Below are 19,037 nucleotides of genomic sequence, written 5' to 3' on the forward strand. Positions count from 1 at the left end.
AATAATCAATACACATCCTAAAACATACACACACACACACACACACACAAAAACAGAGGCTGTTTGCATTTTGAATGAGAACCACTGGTCATACTGTACTCCTGTCTCATCTTAAACCTCCCAGGAGTGCTCCTTGAAGTGGACTGAGATAGGGTGACATGCGACAGGCATATGACTTAGTGATCAAATAAAATGGCTGAAATCCGTGATCTGCCCTCCAAGTGTAAAAGGAAAGCTTCCAAAGAGGAAAATGACCCAAATTCTTTGCCTATTTTGAAGATACTAGAAATGAAACAAAATTTAAAAACTTACAAAGAATTCAAGGAATTTTGCATGGCTGTGGGTAGAATTTACTCTGGATCAGGTTTGTAAAAAAATCTTGAAAAAACTAATTAAAATTTGGTGATTATGCTTTCATAGGTACACCCAGAAAAATGATGGACAGGAAAAGGAACATGAATTCCTTCTGGATCAGTCTTCTGAAATCAGGCAAATTAAGTTTAAATTTATTTGTATGTCTTACACTTTTTATAGCAGAGGCACAAGCACACAGGACATCTAAACATATTGTTGCTTGTCTGTGTTTTAAATGATTGTTTCTCTTTTTATTTTCGATTTTATTATTTAATATTTAAAATTTATCCTTTAAGTATTTTTATGTTGTGATGTTCCTACTTTATTTCACATTGTCAGTTTAAAAATCTGAATTTATAGTTGGTTATTACGCCTCTTTTCCCTTGAGTTAGCTTGAAACTAAATGTGTGTTTTAAACACTTTTCTTTTGTGTTACTGAAATACCAGTCTCAACTACATTATGGTAGTTTGTTGCTGTGATTATAGGTTCATTGAAGGATTTTCATTATAAACCTATAAAAAAGTTTTCTTTTAACCTTTATTAAATGGAAATAATGTTTGCACATATTGGTTACCAGTCTATTCAGTAGTAAGCAGTTGCATTCTGCTTTTCTCATATATTGTCTCATATACGCATTTCCATTCACATTATGGTCCATGCCTGCCTTGTTTTAGCTGTTACAGGTATATTGCCATGAACAACTTTATATAGATCATTTTTTCCTTTGGGTTATTTCCTTGTAATTTGTGTCAAGATAGAATTTCTGACTCAAAGGATGACGGATATTCTATAAAGTGTATTAATATAACAGAGTATACTCCCTCTTTGCTCATAAAAATGGTGAACCAGTTTCCCACCAGTTCCTCACTTTCTTTCTTTTTTTTTTTTAAATTATTTTATTGATTTTTTTTTACAAAGAGGAAGGGAGAGAGAGAGAGACTTAGAAACATCAGTGAGAGAGAAACATTGATCAGCTGCCTCCTTCACACCTCCCACTGGGGATATGCCCGCAACCAAGGTACATGCCCTTGACTGGAATCGAACCTGGGACCTTTCAGTCCGCAGGCCGACGCTCTATCCACTGAGCCAAACCAGTTAGGGCCTCACTTTCAATTTCATATCTTCCTGTGATCATTTGTGAAGTGCAAAGAGCACGTGTGAGTCTGTATTACGTAGTAAAATATTAGGCAAGAAGTTACTCTGGAAGATGTTGTATGTCTTTTTGTGGCATGATCTCAAAGTTACCCTAGCTTTAGCCTTTGTAATCTCAGTGGTAAAATTTTTTTCAAAAAGTGTTTCTCCTTTACAATTTGCAGTAACACATTTACAAATGAGAAAACGAAAATAGAAGAGCAAATAAGGAAAGGGAAGGAGCAATATGAAGAGATTCTTCAAAGAGCTGTGGCTGCAGAGGTGAGCCCAGCCCCGGGGGGACTGGCAGACAGGGTGCAGGCCCTGGTCTGCTCTGTGCTGACTGCACCTGGGGCACCACAGCCTTGCCGGGAGCGCGCAGGCTCGAGGTGTCCTGTCTCCGGAACAACCACTCTCCTCGCCTGCGGCTTCTTCATTGTTTGCCCTCACGCTGAGGTTGTGTCTCGTAGCTGTGCTCAGTGTACACCACATTTTGTAACCTGCTTTCCTTATTGAACATTGTAAGTCAGTCATTTTGTATGCTCTCCACTTTGAATGGCTTCATTATACTTAGTTAAGAGTCAGCCATAAAGCACGTTTGCCAATACTAGAAAAGGAACTCGAAAATCATCCACTTAAGAATATACTCGCCCTCGCCCTCCCCCCAGAAGGATATGTGCCAATATCTGTGTTTGAGAAAGTAGTGAGACAAAAAAATAAAAATGATGACCCCTGGCTGTACTTTATTTAGTTCGGAAACGTGGTTTGTCTAATTAAGAAGTTAATGTGGTTTATGGGTATATGTGTCTGTAATTATTCTGGGAAAATAAAAGAAGGCTTAGCTTGTGCAATCTGCAAACACGAGTCTTTCAGTTAAATATCGACTGTGTAGCTGCTGCTAAGGAAGGGAGGGAAGTAAAAGCCGAGCACCTGTCATCTGCAGCACCCGTGCTCGCACCCACAGTCCCAGCTGTCAGTTCTCACCACCACCTGGCAAGCCTTTTTGCCGGTGGGTCCTGGCAAGGTGCTGACACCTGGACTGAAGCAGGCAGTTCTGCACTTCCTGCAGTGACTCTCCAAAGCCGCTGGTTGGCTGGTGGGGAAGCCGGCGAGTCCGCTGCTGTAAAAGCATGCGCCAGGGCTCCCGACGCCCGTGAAGCTGAGCACAGCGTCTCTGCGGCCTCTGAGTCGGACAGGGTGCAGCCGTGGGTGCTCTGCCCTGGGTAGACAGGCGCAGGTCCCGCCCACTGGGGGATGCACACAGGTAGCCGTGCTCTGTGCTGCAGCAGTAAGCCATGTGGGAAGTGTCGTCTCTGAGAAAAGTGGCATTTAAGGTATATCATTTTACTGTCATTTTGTTATTCTAGTTTCACATCCAAAAGTTTTAATTCATGGTCACCTGACATTACAACATAAACAAGTTCTGGTGTCTCTGTCATTGTGTGTCATTTAGGAAGAAACTGCAAAGTGGTTTATAATGTTTAAGTTTTAACAAATTCAACTAGTTTCAGATTTTCAGTTTTAAAATATTTAAACATTCTCTCATCTCATGGTAGGTATCTGTGCTTGAAAACCGGAGAGAGGCAGAAGTATATAAGTTACAGATTGTGGAATCACAAGCAGAAGGGTATCTGAAGACCCTGAAGCAATTGCGCAGGTACTGTAGGCCTTATGGGTATATTTCCCAGCATGTCATTTAGCAAATGAAAGTTACAGGTGAGGAAAAAATCTTACATTAGGCAGGACCATTTTATTTATTTCTTTATTTATTTTAATACTAGAGGCCCAATGCATGAATTCATACACCAGTGGGGTCCCTCGGCCTGGCCTGTGGGATCGTCCCAAAACCGGCTCTCCAGTATCCCCCAAGGGGTCCTGGATTGCGAGAGGTCACAGGCCAGGCCGAGGTACCCCACCAGTGCACAATCGGGGCGAGGAGGGACTGCTGGAGGGCTCCAGGCATGTCCGGCCCATCTCGCTCAGTCCTGATCGGCCGGACCCCAGCAGCATGCTAACCTACTGGTTGGAGCATCTACCCCCTGGTGGTCAATAGCGAGTGGTTGAGTGGCCTTAGCATATCATTAGCATATTACGCTTTGATTGGTTGAACAGACTTCCGGACACATAACATATTAGGCTTTTATTATATAGGATATTTTGTATCAATTTCAGAGAAGAAGGCAGAGGGGGAGAGAGATAGAAACATCAGTGATGAGAGAGAATCACTGATTGGCTGCCTCCTACACGCCTCCCACTGGGGATTGAGCCCGAAACCCAGGCATATGCCCTGACCGGGAGGGAATATAACCTTGACCTCCTGGTTCATGGGTCAATGTTTAACCACCAAGCCACACCAGCTGGGCAAAAATATAGTTGTTGTTTTGTGTGTGTGTGTATGATCATGTGAAATATATCTTTCATGTTTAAATGTTTGCCAGCCGGGCAAAAATATAGTTGTTGTTTTTGTGTGTGTGTGTGATCATGTGAAATATATCTTTCATGTTTAAATGTTTGTTTTAATTTGTATTTTAGTGCTTTCAATTTTTAAAAATATTTTAAAGTGGACATTAGCAGTTTCATGTTTTTCTCCTTTTTCAGTGATTCTGCAGCATATCCTGAACTAGAGTCTGACATACATTCATGGGAATCATTTCTTTCTGATGTTAGAAAAGAAATTGAGAAAGCAGAGGTAAGTTGTAAAACATTTTTTTTTAAAAAAAGCAATAGATAATTTTTGTTGAAATTTTAAGAAGAGTTTTTCATGAAAGTAATGATATTTCTTAACTGTCCAGCTCTAACCTGGATGCTGAGGTGAGAGCAGCGTGTTGATGAGGCTGTAGCGTGTCTGTCAGTGAGGTCTTATTCTGCACTTTGTCCTTCAGGAAACAGTCGCTTTAATACCCTCGTTTCATTTATGTTTCTTGGAAGATTGTTGATCGTTTTTAATGTATAGTAAGAAAAATAGCACTCATTGAGATTGTGGTTTTCCCTTGGAATTTGTTAGAAAACTGGACCCTTTTCTTCTACCTACAGTCTCAGTTTGAAGAACAAATTAAGGCCATTAAAACTGGCTCTCGGCTCAGTGAGCTCCCTGAAGTGCAGATCTCCGCGCTCCCGTTTCCTGCATGGAGCACAGTAAGTCTGTCACCTTCTCTTTGGAGGGAAGAAAACAAAGCATCATGAGCCAGTTTCTTGCCTCGTTGGCCAAAGTCGTTGGCTGCTGCTGTTGTCTGGGAGTGGGGATGGGATGGATGAATAGTTGCCTTCATGTTTTCATTGTTGGTGTGACTAGTTAACCTTTAGGTGTTACAGTAAACATTCTATATAAACAGGAGACTTTCTCTCTACCTCCGGGTCTAAGGAGAGACCTGAGGTGGCGAACACACTGCTGCTCATCTCCCCTTTCTTTTCTGGATGCTGAGGTGTGTGTGTGAGTGTCCCGCCTTTGAACAAATATTCCAGGTATAGCAGGTGCCTGTGATTCAGGTATAATTTATTCCTTGATGCTTAGAGGCAGGAGACCACATCTGAAATTTAAGATTTGTTTTCTTGTGAAATACAGATAAACACTGCTATCTGTGAGACACACGTGGGCTTTGTGCTGCTGGTTTGAGGAATGTGCTGAGTCTTCTGAATAGCAGTGATTGCCAAGCCTGGTCTTGTTTTAGAATATGCGGCTCCGTCACGAAGAGCATGCCCTTTCCTTTGTAGACTTTAACGTGTGGCTGACCCTAGTGCCACTTTATTCTGGCGCATGTGATTCTTATCTGGACACAGCAGATGCTCAGTGAATACTGAACTGAAGTGAGTTCAGCCCTAGGAGATCAGACCATAAGAATTTCAAGGAGGACTCCATTCAAGAGTTTACTAGAGCCCTGGCGAGGTGGCTCAGTTCATTAGAGCGTCATCCTGATGCTGAAGTTTCGGTTCATCCCCGGTCAGGGCACATACAGGAATCAGCCAGTGAATAAGTGGAACAAAATGATGTCGCTCTCTTCCTCTCCCTCTCCCTCCTTTTTCCTCCTCCTCTCCCTCTCTCCCTCTCATTTCACATCCCTTCCTCTCAAATAAAAAAGAAAAACAAGCCCTAACCAGTTTGTCTCATTGGATAGAGTGTCAGCCCGTGGTCTGAAGAGTCCCGGGTTCAATTCTGATCAAGGGCACGAACCTTGGTTATAGGCTCATTTCCTGACACTGGTTGGGACACGTGCGGGAGGCAACCAATCAATGTGTCTCTTTCACATTGATGTTTCCCTCTCTCTGTCTCTCCCCTGTCCTCCCAGTCTCTCTAAAAATCAATAGAAAAATATCCTTGGGTGAGGATTAACAAAAAAACAAAAAGAGTTGATCAGAGATAGATTTCAGAATGTTTTGCCACAACATTGAAATCTTCCGGTTCTGAAATGGGCTTTAAAGCCCCCATTTCCCCAGCATTTGATTCACACCTTCCTGCTACTGCCAGACTTTGCCTGGCTCTTCCCCACCCGGGGCCCATCCTCACTCTGCGTCCTGCCTTCCCCTGAGCCCAGGCAGGCTGCCCTCTTGCCCGACCCGGGACCTTCTGTCAGGTGTGTTCCTCTCCTTAACTTAGGTGACAGCTCCCTGCAGGTGGGAGCCTGGTCTTGAATGGCTTTTTCTCATCAGAACAGCATGTTAAGCATTCAAACTTAGTGCATTCATCTAAAAAAAAAACATTTAGCCTCCTTGAACTGAGTAAAATATTCTGTTGAGATTCAAAGTTTTGTCTCCACAGAATAAGTTTTTTCTCTCCATTAAATGAGTAAGAAATAGAGTTTTATTTAGAATTAAAGATACTTACCATTTACAGTTTTTCCAAGTTCTTATAGCAGATTATGAAAGGGGAAAGAGTTAGATCTCAGCAGAATATTTTACTATTAATGTTTAATTCCAGCTAATATAACCTTATAAATACTCAAAATAATTTTACATCCAGAACCTGGGAGCTCTCATTGTGCCAGGAGCTTGCACATAAGGTCCCTAAAAACCACCTCCTCTCGGCCACCCCACCCTTCATCCATTGGGCACGGAGTGGTGATCAGGATTAGCTGTGGTCTGTGCCCTCAGATGCCTGTGGGCTTGGGAAGCGAGACCCAGAGTTACACCCGGAGTGCGGAGTGCGGAGTGGGCCAGGTTTCTCCCCGGCGCGTGGAGTGCTGCAGCAGTAGAGGAGGGCACCAACCTGAACGGGGCCCAGGCGCAGGAAGCTTCCTCTCGGAGGTCTCAGTGGAGTGAGTGCGAGATCCAGGATAGTTAGCCGGGCGGGCGTGGTGGGTGCGTGAGGGCATTTGGAGGCTGGGACACATCTCGATGGAATCTTTAACCAGGGGCACTGAGGGCAGCAGGCACCAGTCACCGAGGCAGGAGAGGATGAGATGGCCCGGGGAGGGGGAGTGAGGCAGAGGTCAGCTCGGGTACATGAGAGCTTCAACGCTGAGGCCTGGCCAGGCTGCAGGGAGCTGGGACGGGAACGAGAGAGTGACCCGCAGCATCGGTGTCCCGGGCCTCAGTGGTGAAGATGTTGGCGGCCGTGGCGAGGGTGGTTTGGGGGGGTGTTGGAGCAGCCGTTTGGTTCCTCGCCAAGAGCAGCCGGGAAGGGAGTGGGGTCCCGTGAGAGGGAGGAGGCAGGTCGGTGGGTGCGATGTTCTCCCTTAGGCGGCGTTTCAGATTTCACAGAGAAAGGAGTTATGAAGGGAGTTACTGAGAAGTCAGAGTCCAGCCTTTTCTAACAGCTAGCAGGCATGTTATGATAAGTAATTAAACACAAAACAAACATTTAATTGTATTGTATTCCGATTTTTTTCTTAGTCATGTTTAATTATCAGTCTTTGCCATGGATGTTTCTCTAAGTCCCACTGTGGTGTGTCCCTCACAGATTCGCCCAAAGTCACTTCCTGAGTCTCCAGGTCACGATGAGCAGGGTCCCTCCACGTCTGCAAGTCACGGGACCGGAAACCACACAGCGGTTCCCAAGGATTCAAGCCTGGTCTCTGCCGGTGATCGCCCAGTGGGGGCTCCCTCGCCATCGCTGCCAGCATCGCCCTCCGCTCAGCAGGAGTGTGAGGGCGCCGGCCAGGCAGCTCAGCCAAAACGCAGCCTCCCGGCTGATCAGAAACTGCCCGTTCCTCCGGGACGCGCCCGTCCCAGCCAGTCTCCGAAAAGGCCCTTCAACAGCATCCTGGAGCACCTGTCGGCGGTGCTCCCCTGCTACAGCAGGTGCGCTGGCAGACGCTGCTGAGTCTGCGAAACACTTTTCTTGAACAGGTTTCCTGAGCAGGTACAATTGTGGCCAGTGAGGGGCTGAAGTGGGAAGGATTGCACAGTTGTTTTATTCAGAAAGGCAGGTGCTACATTTTCTTTTTTAAGCAGAGAGGTGCGCATTTTCAAATACATTTTTAATGTGCGTATCTAGTGAGAACTCTGAGCACTCATCAGAACCGGGCCGTTTCCTAAGATGTGATGAGGTCAGTGACATGCGCAGCACTAGTTAGGCAGTTGCCTAGTTAGGGAGTTACCTGGTTATGCAGCACTAGTTAGGGAGTTGCCTGGTTATGCAGCACTAGTTAGGGAGTTGCCTAGTTAGGGAGTTACCTAGTTATGCAGCACTACTTAGGGAGTTGCCTAGTTAGGCAGCACTAGTTAGGCAGCCCCTGGTGACCTGCACGTCACTGGCTTCATGTGGTTCTGGAAAACAAGGCCCGTAAAAGGAGGCAGCAGCTCGCCGTGTGGGCAGCACCTCTCTCAGGTGTGAGGTTGAAGAGAATGGTATGATTCCCTGGTGAATCAGGGGTGTGGGCAGGTTACAAAGGGAATCCGGTGGGCGGGGGGCTGCGCTGTCTCACCTGAGCTCCCAATCCACACGTCAGTGGGGCTTCTCCGGACCTTGGCCTCGCCCTCCAGGTTGGCACGAGGAGAAGAGGTGCCCCTTGTTTCAGATGAGGTACAGGAGTGTCTCCAGAATACAGCCAGGAGGAGAGGAGTCCCCCACCCACGGCGGCCCTCTGCACCCCCATGTTATTTCTGCCTTTGATGCGCTATTAGTTGGAGTCCCTGGTTTTATGCTTTTGAAACAAATAGCCCTCGAACTGTGATAGACGAGAATGGATATTTTGCATCTACGGGGACAGCCCTGCCCTTGCAAAGTGAGTGTTTGGTCTGCACGTGGGTGCCTAGCCCGTGGGCCGCAGGTGAGAAGCGTGGTTGGTAGGTTCTCTCAAGAGCCATAACCCTGCCAGTTGTAAGGACATTCAAGTTGAAACTACTGACAGTACCTTACAAATAAGATTGTTTGCAACCCTGGCTAAATTTGGCAGTTAAGTAACCAACTAGAAAAGCATCAATTTTCTGCAAGTTAAAACATTTGGGCTATTTGTGGTGTAATATCAAGTTGCTGTCAATTATTACCATTTATCCACACCCACTGGTGCTTGTGAAACAGGCTGTGCAAACTGTGTTGTGGGTTAGATTGTTGAGGGAGGACGTCAGCCAAGCTGGTTTCCTCTGAGGTAGAGGTTTTGTGGTGTCGGGTCAGGCCCTGGTGTCCGGGCGTTAGTGATGCTGCATCAGCGGCTGCCGGAGCCCGGTGTCTGCGGAGGGATGGCTCTCCCCGCTGATCCCGCAGATAACTGCTGTGTGACACTCTATTGCAATGAGTATTTAGACACCATGCTGGAGTCTCATTCCACTTGGAAGGAGTGATCCTGCTATTTTATGTACAGCTGCTAGTGTCTGCCTGTTCCTTTTGTTTGTGTGTATTTGTTTCTCTTGGCTGCTGGGTTGATATTGGCACATAATACTTTGTTGCACATAATACTTCTCAGCAGTAGAAAGCTTTGACGTTCCGCTCTCATTTCTCCCCACTTCCTCCTTCAGCACCGAGCTTGCTGGTTTTATTAGAAAAGTTCGAAACAAAAGCAAGACCTCGCTGTCAGGACTGAGCATTGATGAAATTGTCCAGAGGGTGACGGCACACATTCTGGAGGAACAGCAAAGCCAAAAGGTCAGTGTCCGTCCAGATACAGCGAAAGGCCCCTGTGTCCTCCTGGATGTAGATGTGGGACTTGTAAGAACAAAACAGGCTCCAACCAGAGGTGGTGAGCAGGTTCCTGACGACAAGGGGGCAAGCTTATGGGTGCGAACTTTCTTCCCCACCCGCATTATCTCTGCAGCCACGTGCAGGACAGGACAGGCCGCTGTCCGAGCCCAGCTCCGCTGCCTCGGGGATGGGGACCGCCCAGGGCCCGCCCTCCGTGATTGCTGGACCATCGCCCAAAGCCCGGGGCCAGAGGACAGAAGACACCCCTGTGAGTGGTGCATGTGCGATGCTGTTTTCTTGGTTTTTAGGAGAACATTGTTAAGCCATGGGACCAGTGGTTTAGCCCCATTTCTCTTATTTCTAGACCTAATTCCTTGTCCTGTAGACCGTCCGTGAATAGCAGGTGCTGTCTCTCTGCTTTTTTGATGGCACGGATATGCCGAGTGAGCTGTCTGTTTTCGTTTTTATTTACACAATTAATCCACATTCATAGAAACTTCAGAAAATAGCAGAGAAAAATTAAATCTCTCTTAACCAGAAGGAGCCACTGTTACCATTTCACATCTTCGAAGACTCTTTTCTAGGCATCTCTGTACACACATTCCCTGTTGTTGTTGCTGTTTTAAATGAGTTGATGGTCATATGAGGCTTACTGTTCTATGCCTGCTTCTACTCAGAGGCCTGTTGTGACCAGCTTTTACGTCAGGGATTATGGACTTCATTAAGATTTACTCGGGCCGAAACCGGTTTGACTCTGGATAGAGCGTCGGCCTGCGGACTGAAGGGTCCCAGGTTTGATTCCGGTCAAGGGCATGTACCTGGGTTGTGGGCACATCTCCAGTGGGAGATGTGCAGGAGGCAGCTGGTCGATGTTTCTCTCTCATCGATGTTTCTAACTCTCTATCTCTCTCCCTTCCTCTCTGTAAAAAATCAATAAAATATATTCGTCAGGGATTATGGACTTCATTAAGATTTACTCGGCCACACAGTAGTCCCTAGTGTAGAGGTGTCGTAATTTACGTTACTGTCGCCAGCTGTTAGAAAATTAGATGCAGGATTAATTTGTAATATTCAGCTGGTTCCAAACTTACCAGGAAATCCATTAACCATATAAAACATTTTTTTCTCTGAGAAAATTAGAATTTTAAAAGTATACTTTTCTTTTATACATTTATGTTTTTTCCTAAGAATTGCTATTTAAAAATAAGTTGTTTTACCCACACCTGAAATTTATATGTTCATGTTTACCAATGTCACCCCAATAAATTTAATTTTTAAAAAATGAGAATAAAAAATAAATATTTTAAAATAGATTTTTATTGATTTCATAGAGAAGGGAGAGGGAGAGAGAAATGGAAAAATCAATGAAGAGAGAGAATCATTGATCGACTGCCTCCTGTAGGCCCCACACTGGGGATTTAGCCCACAACCCGGGCATGTGCCCCAACCAGTAATCGAACTGTGACCTCCTGGTTCACAGGTCAACACTTAACCACTGAGCCACGCTGGCAGGGCAGTAAATAATTTTTTTTAAATAAAAACAAGTTGTTTTATCAGTTTGCTTAGCTATCAATGGGAATCATTTGCCAATTTAGTGGCAGAAGTATTTGAAGACACTTGTCGGAAGTTTATGTAGTAAAAGGAACGTAGTGATTTATTATTTGGCCACATTTGTTTCCACAGACACTGGGTGCACATTCCTGTGAAATATGCCATGAGGTGTTCAAATCCAAAAATGTGCGTGCGCTGAGCTGTGGGCACAAGTTTCACAAGGGGGTAAGCGTTTCCTGGCCACCCTCAGAGCGTGCATCCAGACTATGAAGTATTTTGGAAACAAACGGGTTTTTTCCCTGGGTATCCATACGTCGCGTGTTTCCAGGGCACTTCCCGTTCCTGTGTAGCATCACTGTCCGCTTCCAGGCTGGTGCTGTGGGAGGGGACAGGCTCCTGGGCCCCGGCTGTGCGCCCTGAGCTGCCTGTCCACCCCTCACTCCGAGCCGGACACACGGCTCCATCGGCCAGGCAGGGGCGGACATTGAGCGCAGGCCCAGCTCCCCGACAGGCGGTTTCTTGCACGTGGAACCAGACTCACGCTTGTCAGTTTAGTGCAGAGCGTGAGGCAGGGGCAGCATTTCAGAGGAGAAACACTCAACCTGACTGGGCCCTGTGCCCAGTCCTGGCCGATTCTGACTTGTACCCTCCTGGGATTTGGGGGTAACTGTTTTGGTGTTTGGGGTGCCGTGAGCGTTTGTCCTGCACCCCTGATGCTGGGTTTTAGAAGAGTTCAGGGCTCTGCCACGTGGGCTTATGAACCTGAGGAGGGGGTAAAGGCTGGGTTCTCACTGGGGGAGTCGGGAGACTTGCAGTCTGGCGCCCGTCCTGCCCCATGGTGGGGGGGGCGGGGGCAGGTCGTCACACCGGGATCTCAGACCTGTCACACACCCAGCTGCTGGGTGTGCAGGGCCAGGCAGACGGGGCGCTGAGGCGGGGGTGAGGGATTGGATGAGTGAGTCCAAGGGACATGAACATGCCAGCTCTAGAGGTCAGGGCCGCTGAAGCGCCAAGACTGGAGCTGGGGTGGGGAGGCCCAGAGTTCACGGGGCAGGTTCTGCGGTGGCGTTTCCTCGGGCTTGGGCCACGCTCCCAACCTGAGCAGCTACAGCGGCCCTGAGCTCTGGGCTCCAGGCCCCTCCCTGGCGGTGAAGTTCGCGCTGCCTGCTGAAGGCAGCACAGAGCGCTCTGCCCCTGCCCCTGCGCTGCTGACTTCCTTTTCTCCCTCCAGTGCTTCAAGCAGTGTCTGAAAGGCCAGAGCTCCTGCCCGGCCTGCCTCGGCCGTGACCTCCCGTCAGGAGAGTAGCCGCACCTTCCGGAAGAGGCCGCCTGCTGCCCCAGGTAGTCAGGCCCACCAAAGGGAATTTAGCGGTTGGTTGAATTGGAAGAATAACAATATACAACTTTGATATAAAAGGCAGACATTTGAAGATTCTTTGCACTGTGTCACAGTGCTAATAAGTGGAAATCTTTAATGTAGTTGATAGTAATTCCCTGCTCTGATTAACCACTTGGGTAACAGCCCCCTGGGGCTGATGGAATTGGCGTGACCACATTCTCACGATGCTGGGCTGCCGCTGGGACCACGGCTCTGCATGACACCCCAGAGCCGCCCTCGAGTGCGTGGCCTGTCCAATCCTTACAGGAGTCAGTGTTCCTGAAAACACGCCAACATGCTTCCTCAAAGATTCTGCATTTAAAAATGGGCTTAAGCAAACCACACTTTAATCATATGTAGTTAATGTTAAAATTTTGGCTGAATTAGACCAAAAGATTAGAATCTCCTCATGTGAAACATCGTGTGATTTTGATTGTTAATTATTTCATTTCCCACAAGCAGATTTCTAAAGTGTTTATTTGTCATCTTGTAAAGATATAATCTGAGTTTTGAAAATTGATTATAAACCACTTTCTTGTATCAGCCTCTTTACCCCTGAAATCGAGGCTCCGCGCTCATCATCCCACCCCCCAGGTGGCGCTGGCTTTGTGGCTCCTCACCTTCTCCTGTGGCATCTTCCTGCTTCCTGGTTAGACACAGGTGCCAGGTGTCTGTCGCTCACAGCAAGCACTGTGGGGAGCAGGCAGCACCATCCCCTTCCTGGAACCACCACCGAACACAGACTCTTGTGTAACTGGCAACCCCAAGGTGTCCCTGCTACCTCGCTCCGTGTTTGTGTGAAGTAATGCATGCATCCTGTACTAACTACAGTAGGAACAGTTAAAATTAGTTCTCCTTAGTGATGTGTAGACAGTGGTAAACGTAGAAACACGAATTCTGGACACATTCCATTTCTCTCAAACAGGAAGGAACAATATATTTTTTCTGTGTGTTTTTTGTGCCCCTGGAAGCTCACAATCCCAAGTTCATGAGCCGGTCTGTCGCCCTCCTCTGCCTTGCTCCGTGAGTTTTGATGTCTCAGTGACGGTCTATAGATGCTTATTCCCTGTTTTGAAGCAGATTCTCCTACCACCTTGTCTGCATGTTCCTAATGCCTGAGACCTGTCGGCAGGAAGGTACATAGGGACCAGTTTGTAGCAGCAGGTACCGTGGAAAGAAAGCAGCTGGGAAATGAGAGACGGGCCTTGTACATCTGACTTGTGAACATGCCTTACACATCTTGTGAGTGTCAAATAAAAGAGCATTTTAAAATGCAGTCCACTGGTGTGTGTGTAGTTCTTTCTCACCAATGCTAGAGAAGCATTCTACTTGAAACCTCAAGACACCTGTGTTATGCTGACATTTTAGAATATGTTTTTATTTATTTTAGAGAGAGAGGAAGGGAGAGGGATAGAGAGAAACATCAATGTGCCGACTGCTGCACTCCCCACCTTGGGGATTGAGCCCACATCCGTGCATGTGCCCTGGTCAGGAATCAAACTGGGGACCTCTTGGTTCCTGGGTCAGCACTCCACTACAGAGCCACTGGCCAGGCTGTTATGCTCACATTTTTAAAAGTGACCTCGTCAGGAGAGAGCCATGTTTGTCTGAGGGGCCTAACCAAGGTCTTAGGGCATTTTAGAGTCTGGATCCAAACGTTGCTTTGTGCCCAAATAAAGGTTTACGAGATTGGCTATTTAAGTTTATGAATGGGAAGTTCACAGAGACAGGAAGAGTACGTCTAAGGATGGTGAAGTGCACTCCTCAGCACCAGTTTCTTCTTGAGCCTGTGGATTCGTCAACTGCGAAGGCTGATCGGCAGGGCTTCCCTCTGCAAGGACCCATGTACGCTGACACGAAGAGATGATTGAAGAAAATCAGTTATGTTTTTCATCTGATAGCCTTTTCTTCAAAATAATGTATAACTTAAAGCAATAACTATTCCCAAGAGTTTAGATTCTTTTCCCTGCCGGGCAGCTTACACTGTGCTACAAGTAGTGGGTAACCCAAAGTAAAACTAAAAGCGTGCTGAGCAATGCAAAACGTTCCTGCATTTTTAAGGGAGTTCGTAGCATGTATAGTGGAGGCAGGTGGGTCGTGATAACGCAGCACAAAACTGGAGCAATGAACCTATTTTAGGTAGTTTTTTAGATCCTCCTGGAGAAGTGGGTTAAAGGAAGCAGGTGGGAAAAACAGTAACAAGGATGGAAATTCTTTCATCCTCAGAAGATGCTTGCTGGGAGGCTGATGAGAAGCACACAGAAGCAGACGAGCTGGGCTGGTCAGAACCAGGACCTAAAGCATCTCCAATGTCACCCGCACAAGAGAAATGGGAAGTGCGTTTAGGTGGTTTAAACTGTATTAAACTTTAATAAAACTTTATTGAAAGAACTAGAGGCCCAGTGCACGAAATTCGTGCACGGGTAGGGTTCCTAGGGGCTGCGGGCTGGGCCTCCCTTCCCTTGGCTGCCTGCCCTGTCACTAAAGCCGCCATGTTCTGTGCCGCCCCCTGGTGGTCAGCACACATGTAACTCCCTGTCAGTTAAACTCCCACCCATAGGGACAATTTGCATATTAGCCTTTTATTATACGAGTAAATACAAACCGAATTGATTACCAGTCCCATGTAATGCCCCCTGACTCGGTCTGTTAAGAGGGATGTCCATCATGTTGCCATCTGCCTCCAGTGCTTTGCCCAGAATGGTGGGCAGAGCCTGGAAACCAGTGAAAACGTGCACAGAGTACCTCCACGTGCCCTGGGTGAGCCGTTCTGATACAGCGGTGACCAGGGGCAAGGACCCCGGGGGGCTTGTCTTCCTGTCCAAGAGGCAATCAGCAAATGTAACTTCAGGTGGCGAGAAGGGCCTTTGAAGAAGCAGCCAGGGAGGGAGGGAGATGATGGCACTCTCACAGTTTGCCTAGTTCCCGGCACAGATGCCCTTGGTAAGGGAGCCAGCAATTGTTGGGGGGCGGGCCGAGTAGCACAGAGAGAGTCGGGCGCCCTGATGATCCGGCTGGAGATCAGAAGTGGAGCTCAGGGTAGCCCACGCTGGAGGAAAGAGCAAGAAGAAACCAAGTCACCTCAGTCATTGTGGAAAGTAACAGTTCGTTCCTGAAACCTCCACGAGTTGACTTGCCTCTGTGGCTTTCGCGGACGGCCTTGCCGGTCTGGTCTGGTCCATGTGGGTTCGGACCAGAGCTGTGAGGTTGGCTCCGGGGTGGTGCTGGAGGGCCTCGCGGAGGAGGCGCGGGCACCCAGCTCCCCAGGTGGGATGAGGACTGTTCTTAGTTACTCCATCATCGCCTCCCAGTTGTACCGTCTCTTCCAATTCCCCCCTTAAAAGTGGCAGAAAAGGAAGAAAACAAAACCGAAATGCTATTCAGCAGAAACTAAATAGCACTAGTGAACTACAAAGTCCTGAGGAGACAGCCATCAATAATCGGAAAAGACGTTTCTAACTCCATTAAGAATAATAGCTTGGGATATACAAATGGGAAAAAAATGAGCTTTGACCTCACTGTATACGTAAACATGGACTCCAAATGGGTCATGTCACAGCTAGGAGAGCAAAGTTACGAAGTCCTATGGGACGCAGTCCTGGGTCGGCATGGGCAGAGATCCTTAGGATGCAGAAAGCACCACCCACCAGGATAAACATCAGTAAACGGAATGTCATTACCATTCAGAGCTCTAAGTCCAGTTACTGTGCGTGAAAAGTCACGCCACGAAGTGGGAGAAGTCTGGCAGAGGATTCCAGAAGCAGCCCCAGAAACCTCTGTAAGAAAGGTAATGCATGTGGAAATGAGCAAACATTCTGAATAGGCACGCCACAAAGAGTCGCAGGTTCCTTGGCATTTTGATGGTCAGCTCTACGCAGTGCCCATCAGGAGGGAAACGGAAGCGAAAACTACAACGAGACACCACCCGCTGCCCACCAGGGAGGCGGGAATAAGAAAAGGCGGCCAGTGCCAAGTGTGGGCCTGTGGAGCAGCTGAGCTGTCAGACGCTGCTAGCGGCAGTGGGGTCAGCGCAACTGCTGTAAGAGCGTTTACTAAAGCTGGCACTGCGGTACCTGTGACATGGCCACGCGCACACCTGCCAGGCGCGCAGGCGGCAGTGCAGGTACTTTCACCCTGGCCTCTTCCAGAGCAGCCTCCAGCTGGAACAGCCTCCAGCTAGAACAGCCTCCAGCTAGAGCAGCCTCCAGCTAGGATCAGCCTCCAGCTAGGAACAGCCTCCAGCTAGAACAGCCTCCAGCAACAAACAGCCTCCAGCTGGAACAGCCTCCAGCTAGAACAGCCTCCAGCTGGAACAGCCTCCAGCTACAAACAGCCTCCAGCTAGACCCGCTGCCCACCAGGGAGGCGGGAATAAGAAAAGGCGGCCAGTGCCAAGTGTGGGCCTGTGGAGCAGCTGAGCTGTCAGACGCTGCTAGCGGCAGTGGGGTCAGCGCAACTGCTGTAAGAGCGTTTACTAAAGCTGGCACTGCGGTACCTGTGACATGGCCACGCGCACACCTGCCAGGTGCGCAGGCGGCAGTGCAGGTACTTACAAACAGCTCCAGCTACAAACAGCCTCCAGCTGGAACAGCCTCCAGCTAGAACAGCCCAGGTGCCGTCCGCGGTGGTGCCGCCATCCGTGCAGTGGAATACTCAGTGCACAGCAGACACGAGAGCGCCAAGGCAGCCGGAGAACGCGCAAGCCCATGTCTGTGAACCTCAAGACCAGGACGCTGTGGGCGGTCAGGGTCGTTGCCTCGTTGCCTCGGGTGGTGCTGCGGAGGAGGGGGGGGCAGGAGGTGGCCCGAGCGCTGGCTGGCTGCCACAAGTTGGAAAGGTCGTGGAGCTGTACATGTAAAGCCCGTGCACTTTTTTGTACGTATTGTTTTCAATAAAAACTAAACAAAAGCAGCTCGGCCGGTGTGGCTCAGTGGTTGAGCGTCAACCTAGGAACCAGGAGGTCACAGTTCAATTTCCAGTCAGGGCACATGCCCAGGTTGTGGGCTAGATCCCCAGTGTGGGGCATGCAGGAGGCAGCTGATGAATGATTCTCTCTCATCGGTGTTTCTCTCTCTCCAATCAATAAAAATATTTTTTAAAAAAAAACCTAAACAAAAACAGAAAAGAAATAAAAGAGACACTGGGGTCCAGGAGGCACAGTGGTGACCACGGTCCCTGGGCGAGGCTGGACCTGTACACCAGCCCTGCCTGTGAAGCTAGATTCCCACGGGGGCTGGGGGGCTGGGGGCGGACCTGACGCCCCCCAGGACAGGCCTCCCTCCTCGGGGTGCAGGCCCTGCAGCCCCAGCAGAGCCCTCAGCCAGGCGGTGGCTCAGGAAGCTGCTCGGGGGAGTGAAGGATCAGAGCCTGATGCCAAACCGGCTACTGCTGCCAAACCCCGAGCGAACGCCAAGGCCGCGCCTGGTGAGGGTGGCGCAAGCTGTCCTGGGGTTGCCTGGAGCTGGCGGGTGGGACCATCCGCTCTGCCAAGACCCGTCTGGCCCTGGGCCTGGGCGCGGATGAGGCCTGGGTGCTGGAGTGGGCTCCCCTGGCCCCAGGAGAAGAGCCAGTCACTCCACTTGCGGGAGTTGTGTTAGCTGGCTGTTCGGCCCAACTGTTGAAAATTGAATTCTGTGCACTAGCAGTGTAAGAAATTCTATAAAACGCAAAGGCCGTGCCTCCTGCTACCGTGCATTGCCGTCTGCTTCGGGTCACTGAGGTGCCACGTGTGCCCCTGTGTGTGGAAATGCTGTGGGGGTCTGTGCCCTCCTCCCACCTCGGATGGAGGGTGGGAGTCGACACCACGGAAAGGGACCAATGCTACCGACCCCCACGCCCAGAGTCTGTGGGGCAGGAGTGTCTGTAGGAGAAGCGCTCCTGAGGAGGGGGGTCACCTGTGGTCTGAGGGCGCTGAAGGTGCCTGGGAGGCCTCTCGTTTCACCCCTGACCCTTCTGAGGTGACCGCTGCCCAGTGAGCGCCTTGCACTGCTGTCTGGCCGGGGTCCTGCTCACGCTGCCAGTGGTGCTTTTGCCCCTCCGGCCTGGCCCCCTCCTGCGGGTCTGGTGCCCTTCCCTGCCCTTCTGGGAAGTAGACACTGGTGCGGGCTATGCTGCCAGGAACGGGCCATGGGGGGTCCTGCCCAGCCCTCCCACAGCATCCGGTCCCCTCACACCCGGCCGCCTGCGGGCGCAGGTAAATCCTGCAGGTGTGACTCGGTGCCCCCCAGAAGCCAGCATGAGGGCCACCCTGCCAGAGGCCATGCTGCTGACCTGCCTGCAGGGAGGATGCCCGGGGGGTGGGGGGCCCTCCCTGCGGAGCCTCCGAGGGTGCGTTGCTGCCCTGGGGCCGCGGCAGGCACTTCCGAGAGAGGCCTTCCTGCCAGGGCCGCCACAGAGGGTCATTGTCTCCAAACACCTGGGAGGGATAAAGGCCATTCTGTGCTGACTTCCCTCCGCTGGTCAGCAGGTCCTGGGAAGGCGCGTTGCCGACTCCCCCAGCCCGCTCAGCCCTGTTGATCGGTGACCCAAAGGCCTTCATTTAGATCCCGCTCCCGGTGCCAGGGAGCCGGC

General features: G+C 49.4%; 1 protein-coding gene across 8 annotated transcripts in view; it reads left to right on the top strand.

Moving 5' to 3' along the window:
• The window catches only part of TTC3 (tetratricopeptide repeat domain 3), a 100,666-nt gene extending 86,922 nt beyond the window's left edge, over positions 1-13,744 (top strand). For 7 of the 8 annotated variants that reach the window (XM_014535641.1, XM_014535640.1, XM_014535639.1 and 4 more), the window contains 10 exons: positions 421-489; positions 1,672-1,768; positions 3,043-3,143; positions 4,085-4,175; positions 4,520-4,621; positions 7,380-7,720; positions 9,377-9,503; positions 9,673-9,807; positions 11,223-11,315; positions 12,322-13,744. In XM_014535641.1, the coding sequence (XP_014391127.1) occupies positions 421-489; positions 1,672-1,768; positions 3,043-3,143; positions 4,085-4,175; positions 4,520-4,621; positions 7,380-7,720; positions 9,377-9,503; positions 9,673-9,807; positions 11,223-11,315; positions 12,322-12,396 (1,231 nt within the window). In that variant the 3' untranslated portion in view covers positions 12,397-13,744. The remainder of the gene's footprint in view (positions 1-420; positions 490-1,671; positions 1,769-3,042; positions 3,144-4,084; positions 4,176-4,519; positions 4,622-7,379; positions 7,721-9,376; positions 9,504-9,672; positions 9,808-11,222; positions 11,316-12,321) is intronic. The other variant, XM_014535642.1, reaches the window with a different exon arrangement.
• Positions 13,745-19,037: the final 5,293 nt, after the last annotated feature.

Source organism: Myotis brandtii, unplaced genomic scaffold, assembly GCF_000412655.1.
Source record: "Myotis brandtii unplaced genomic scaffold, ASM41265v1 scaffold147, whole genome shotgun sequence".
Lineage (NCBI taxonomy): Eukaryota > Metazoa > Chordata > Mammalia > Chiroptera > Vespertilionidae > Myotis > Myotis brandtii.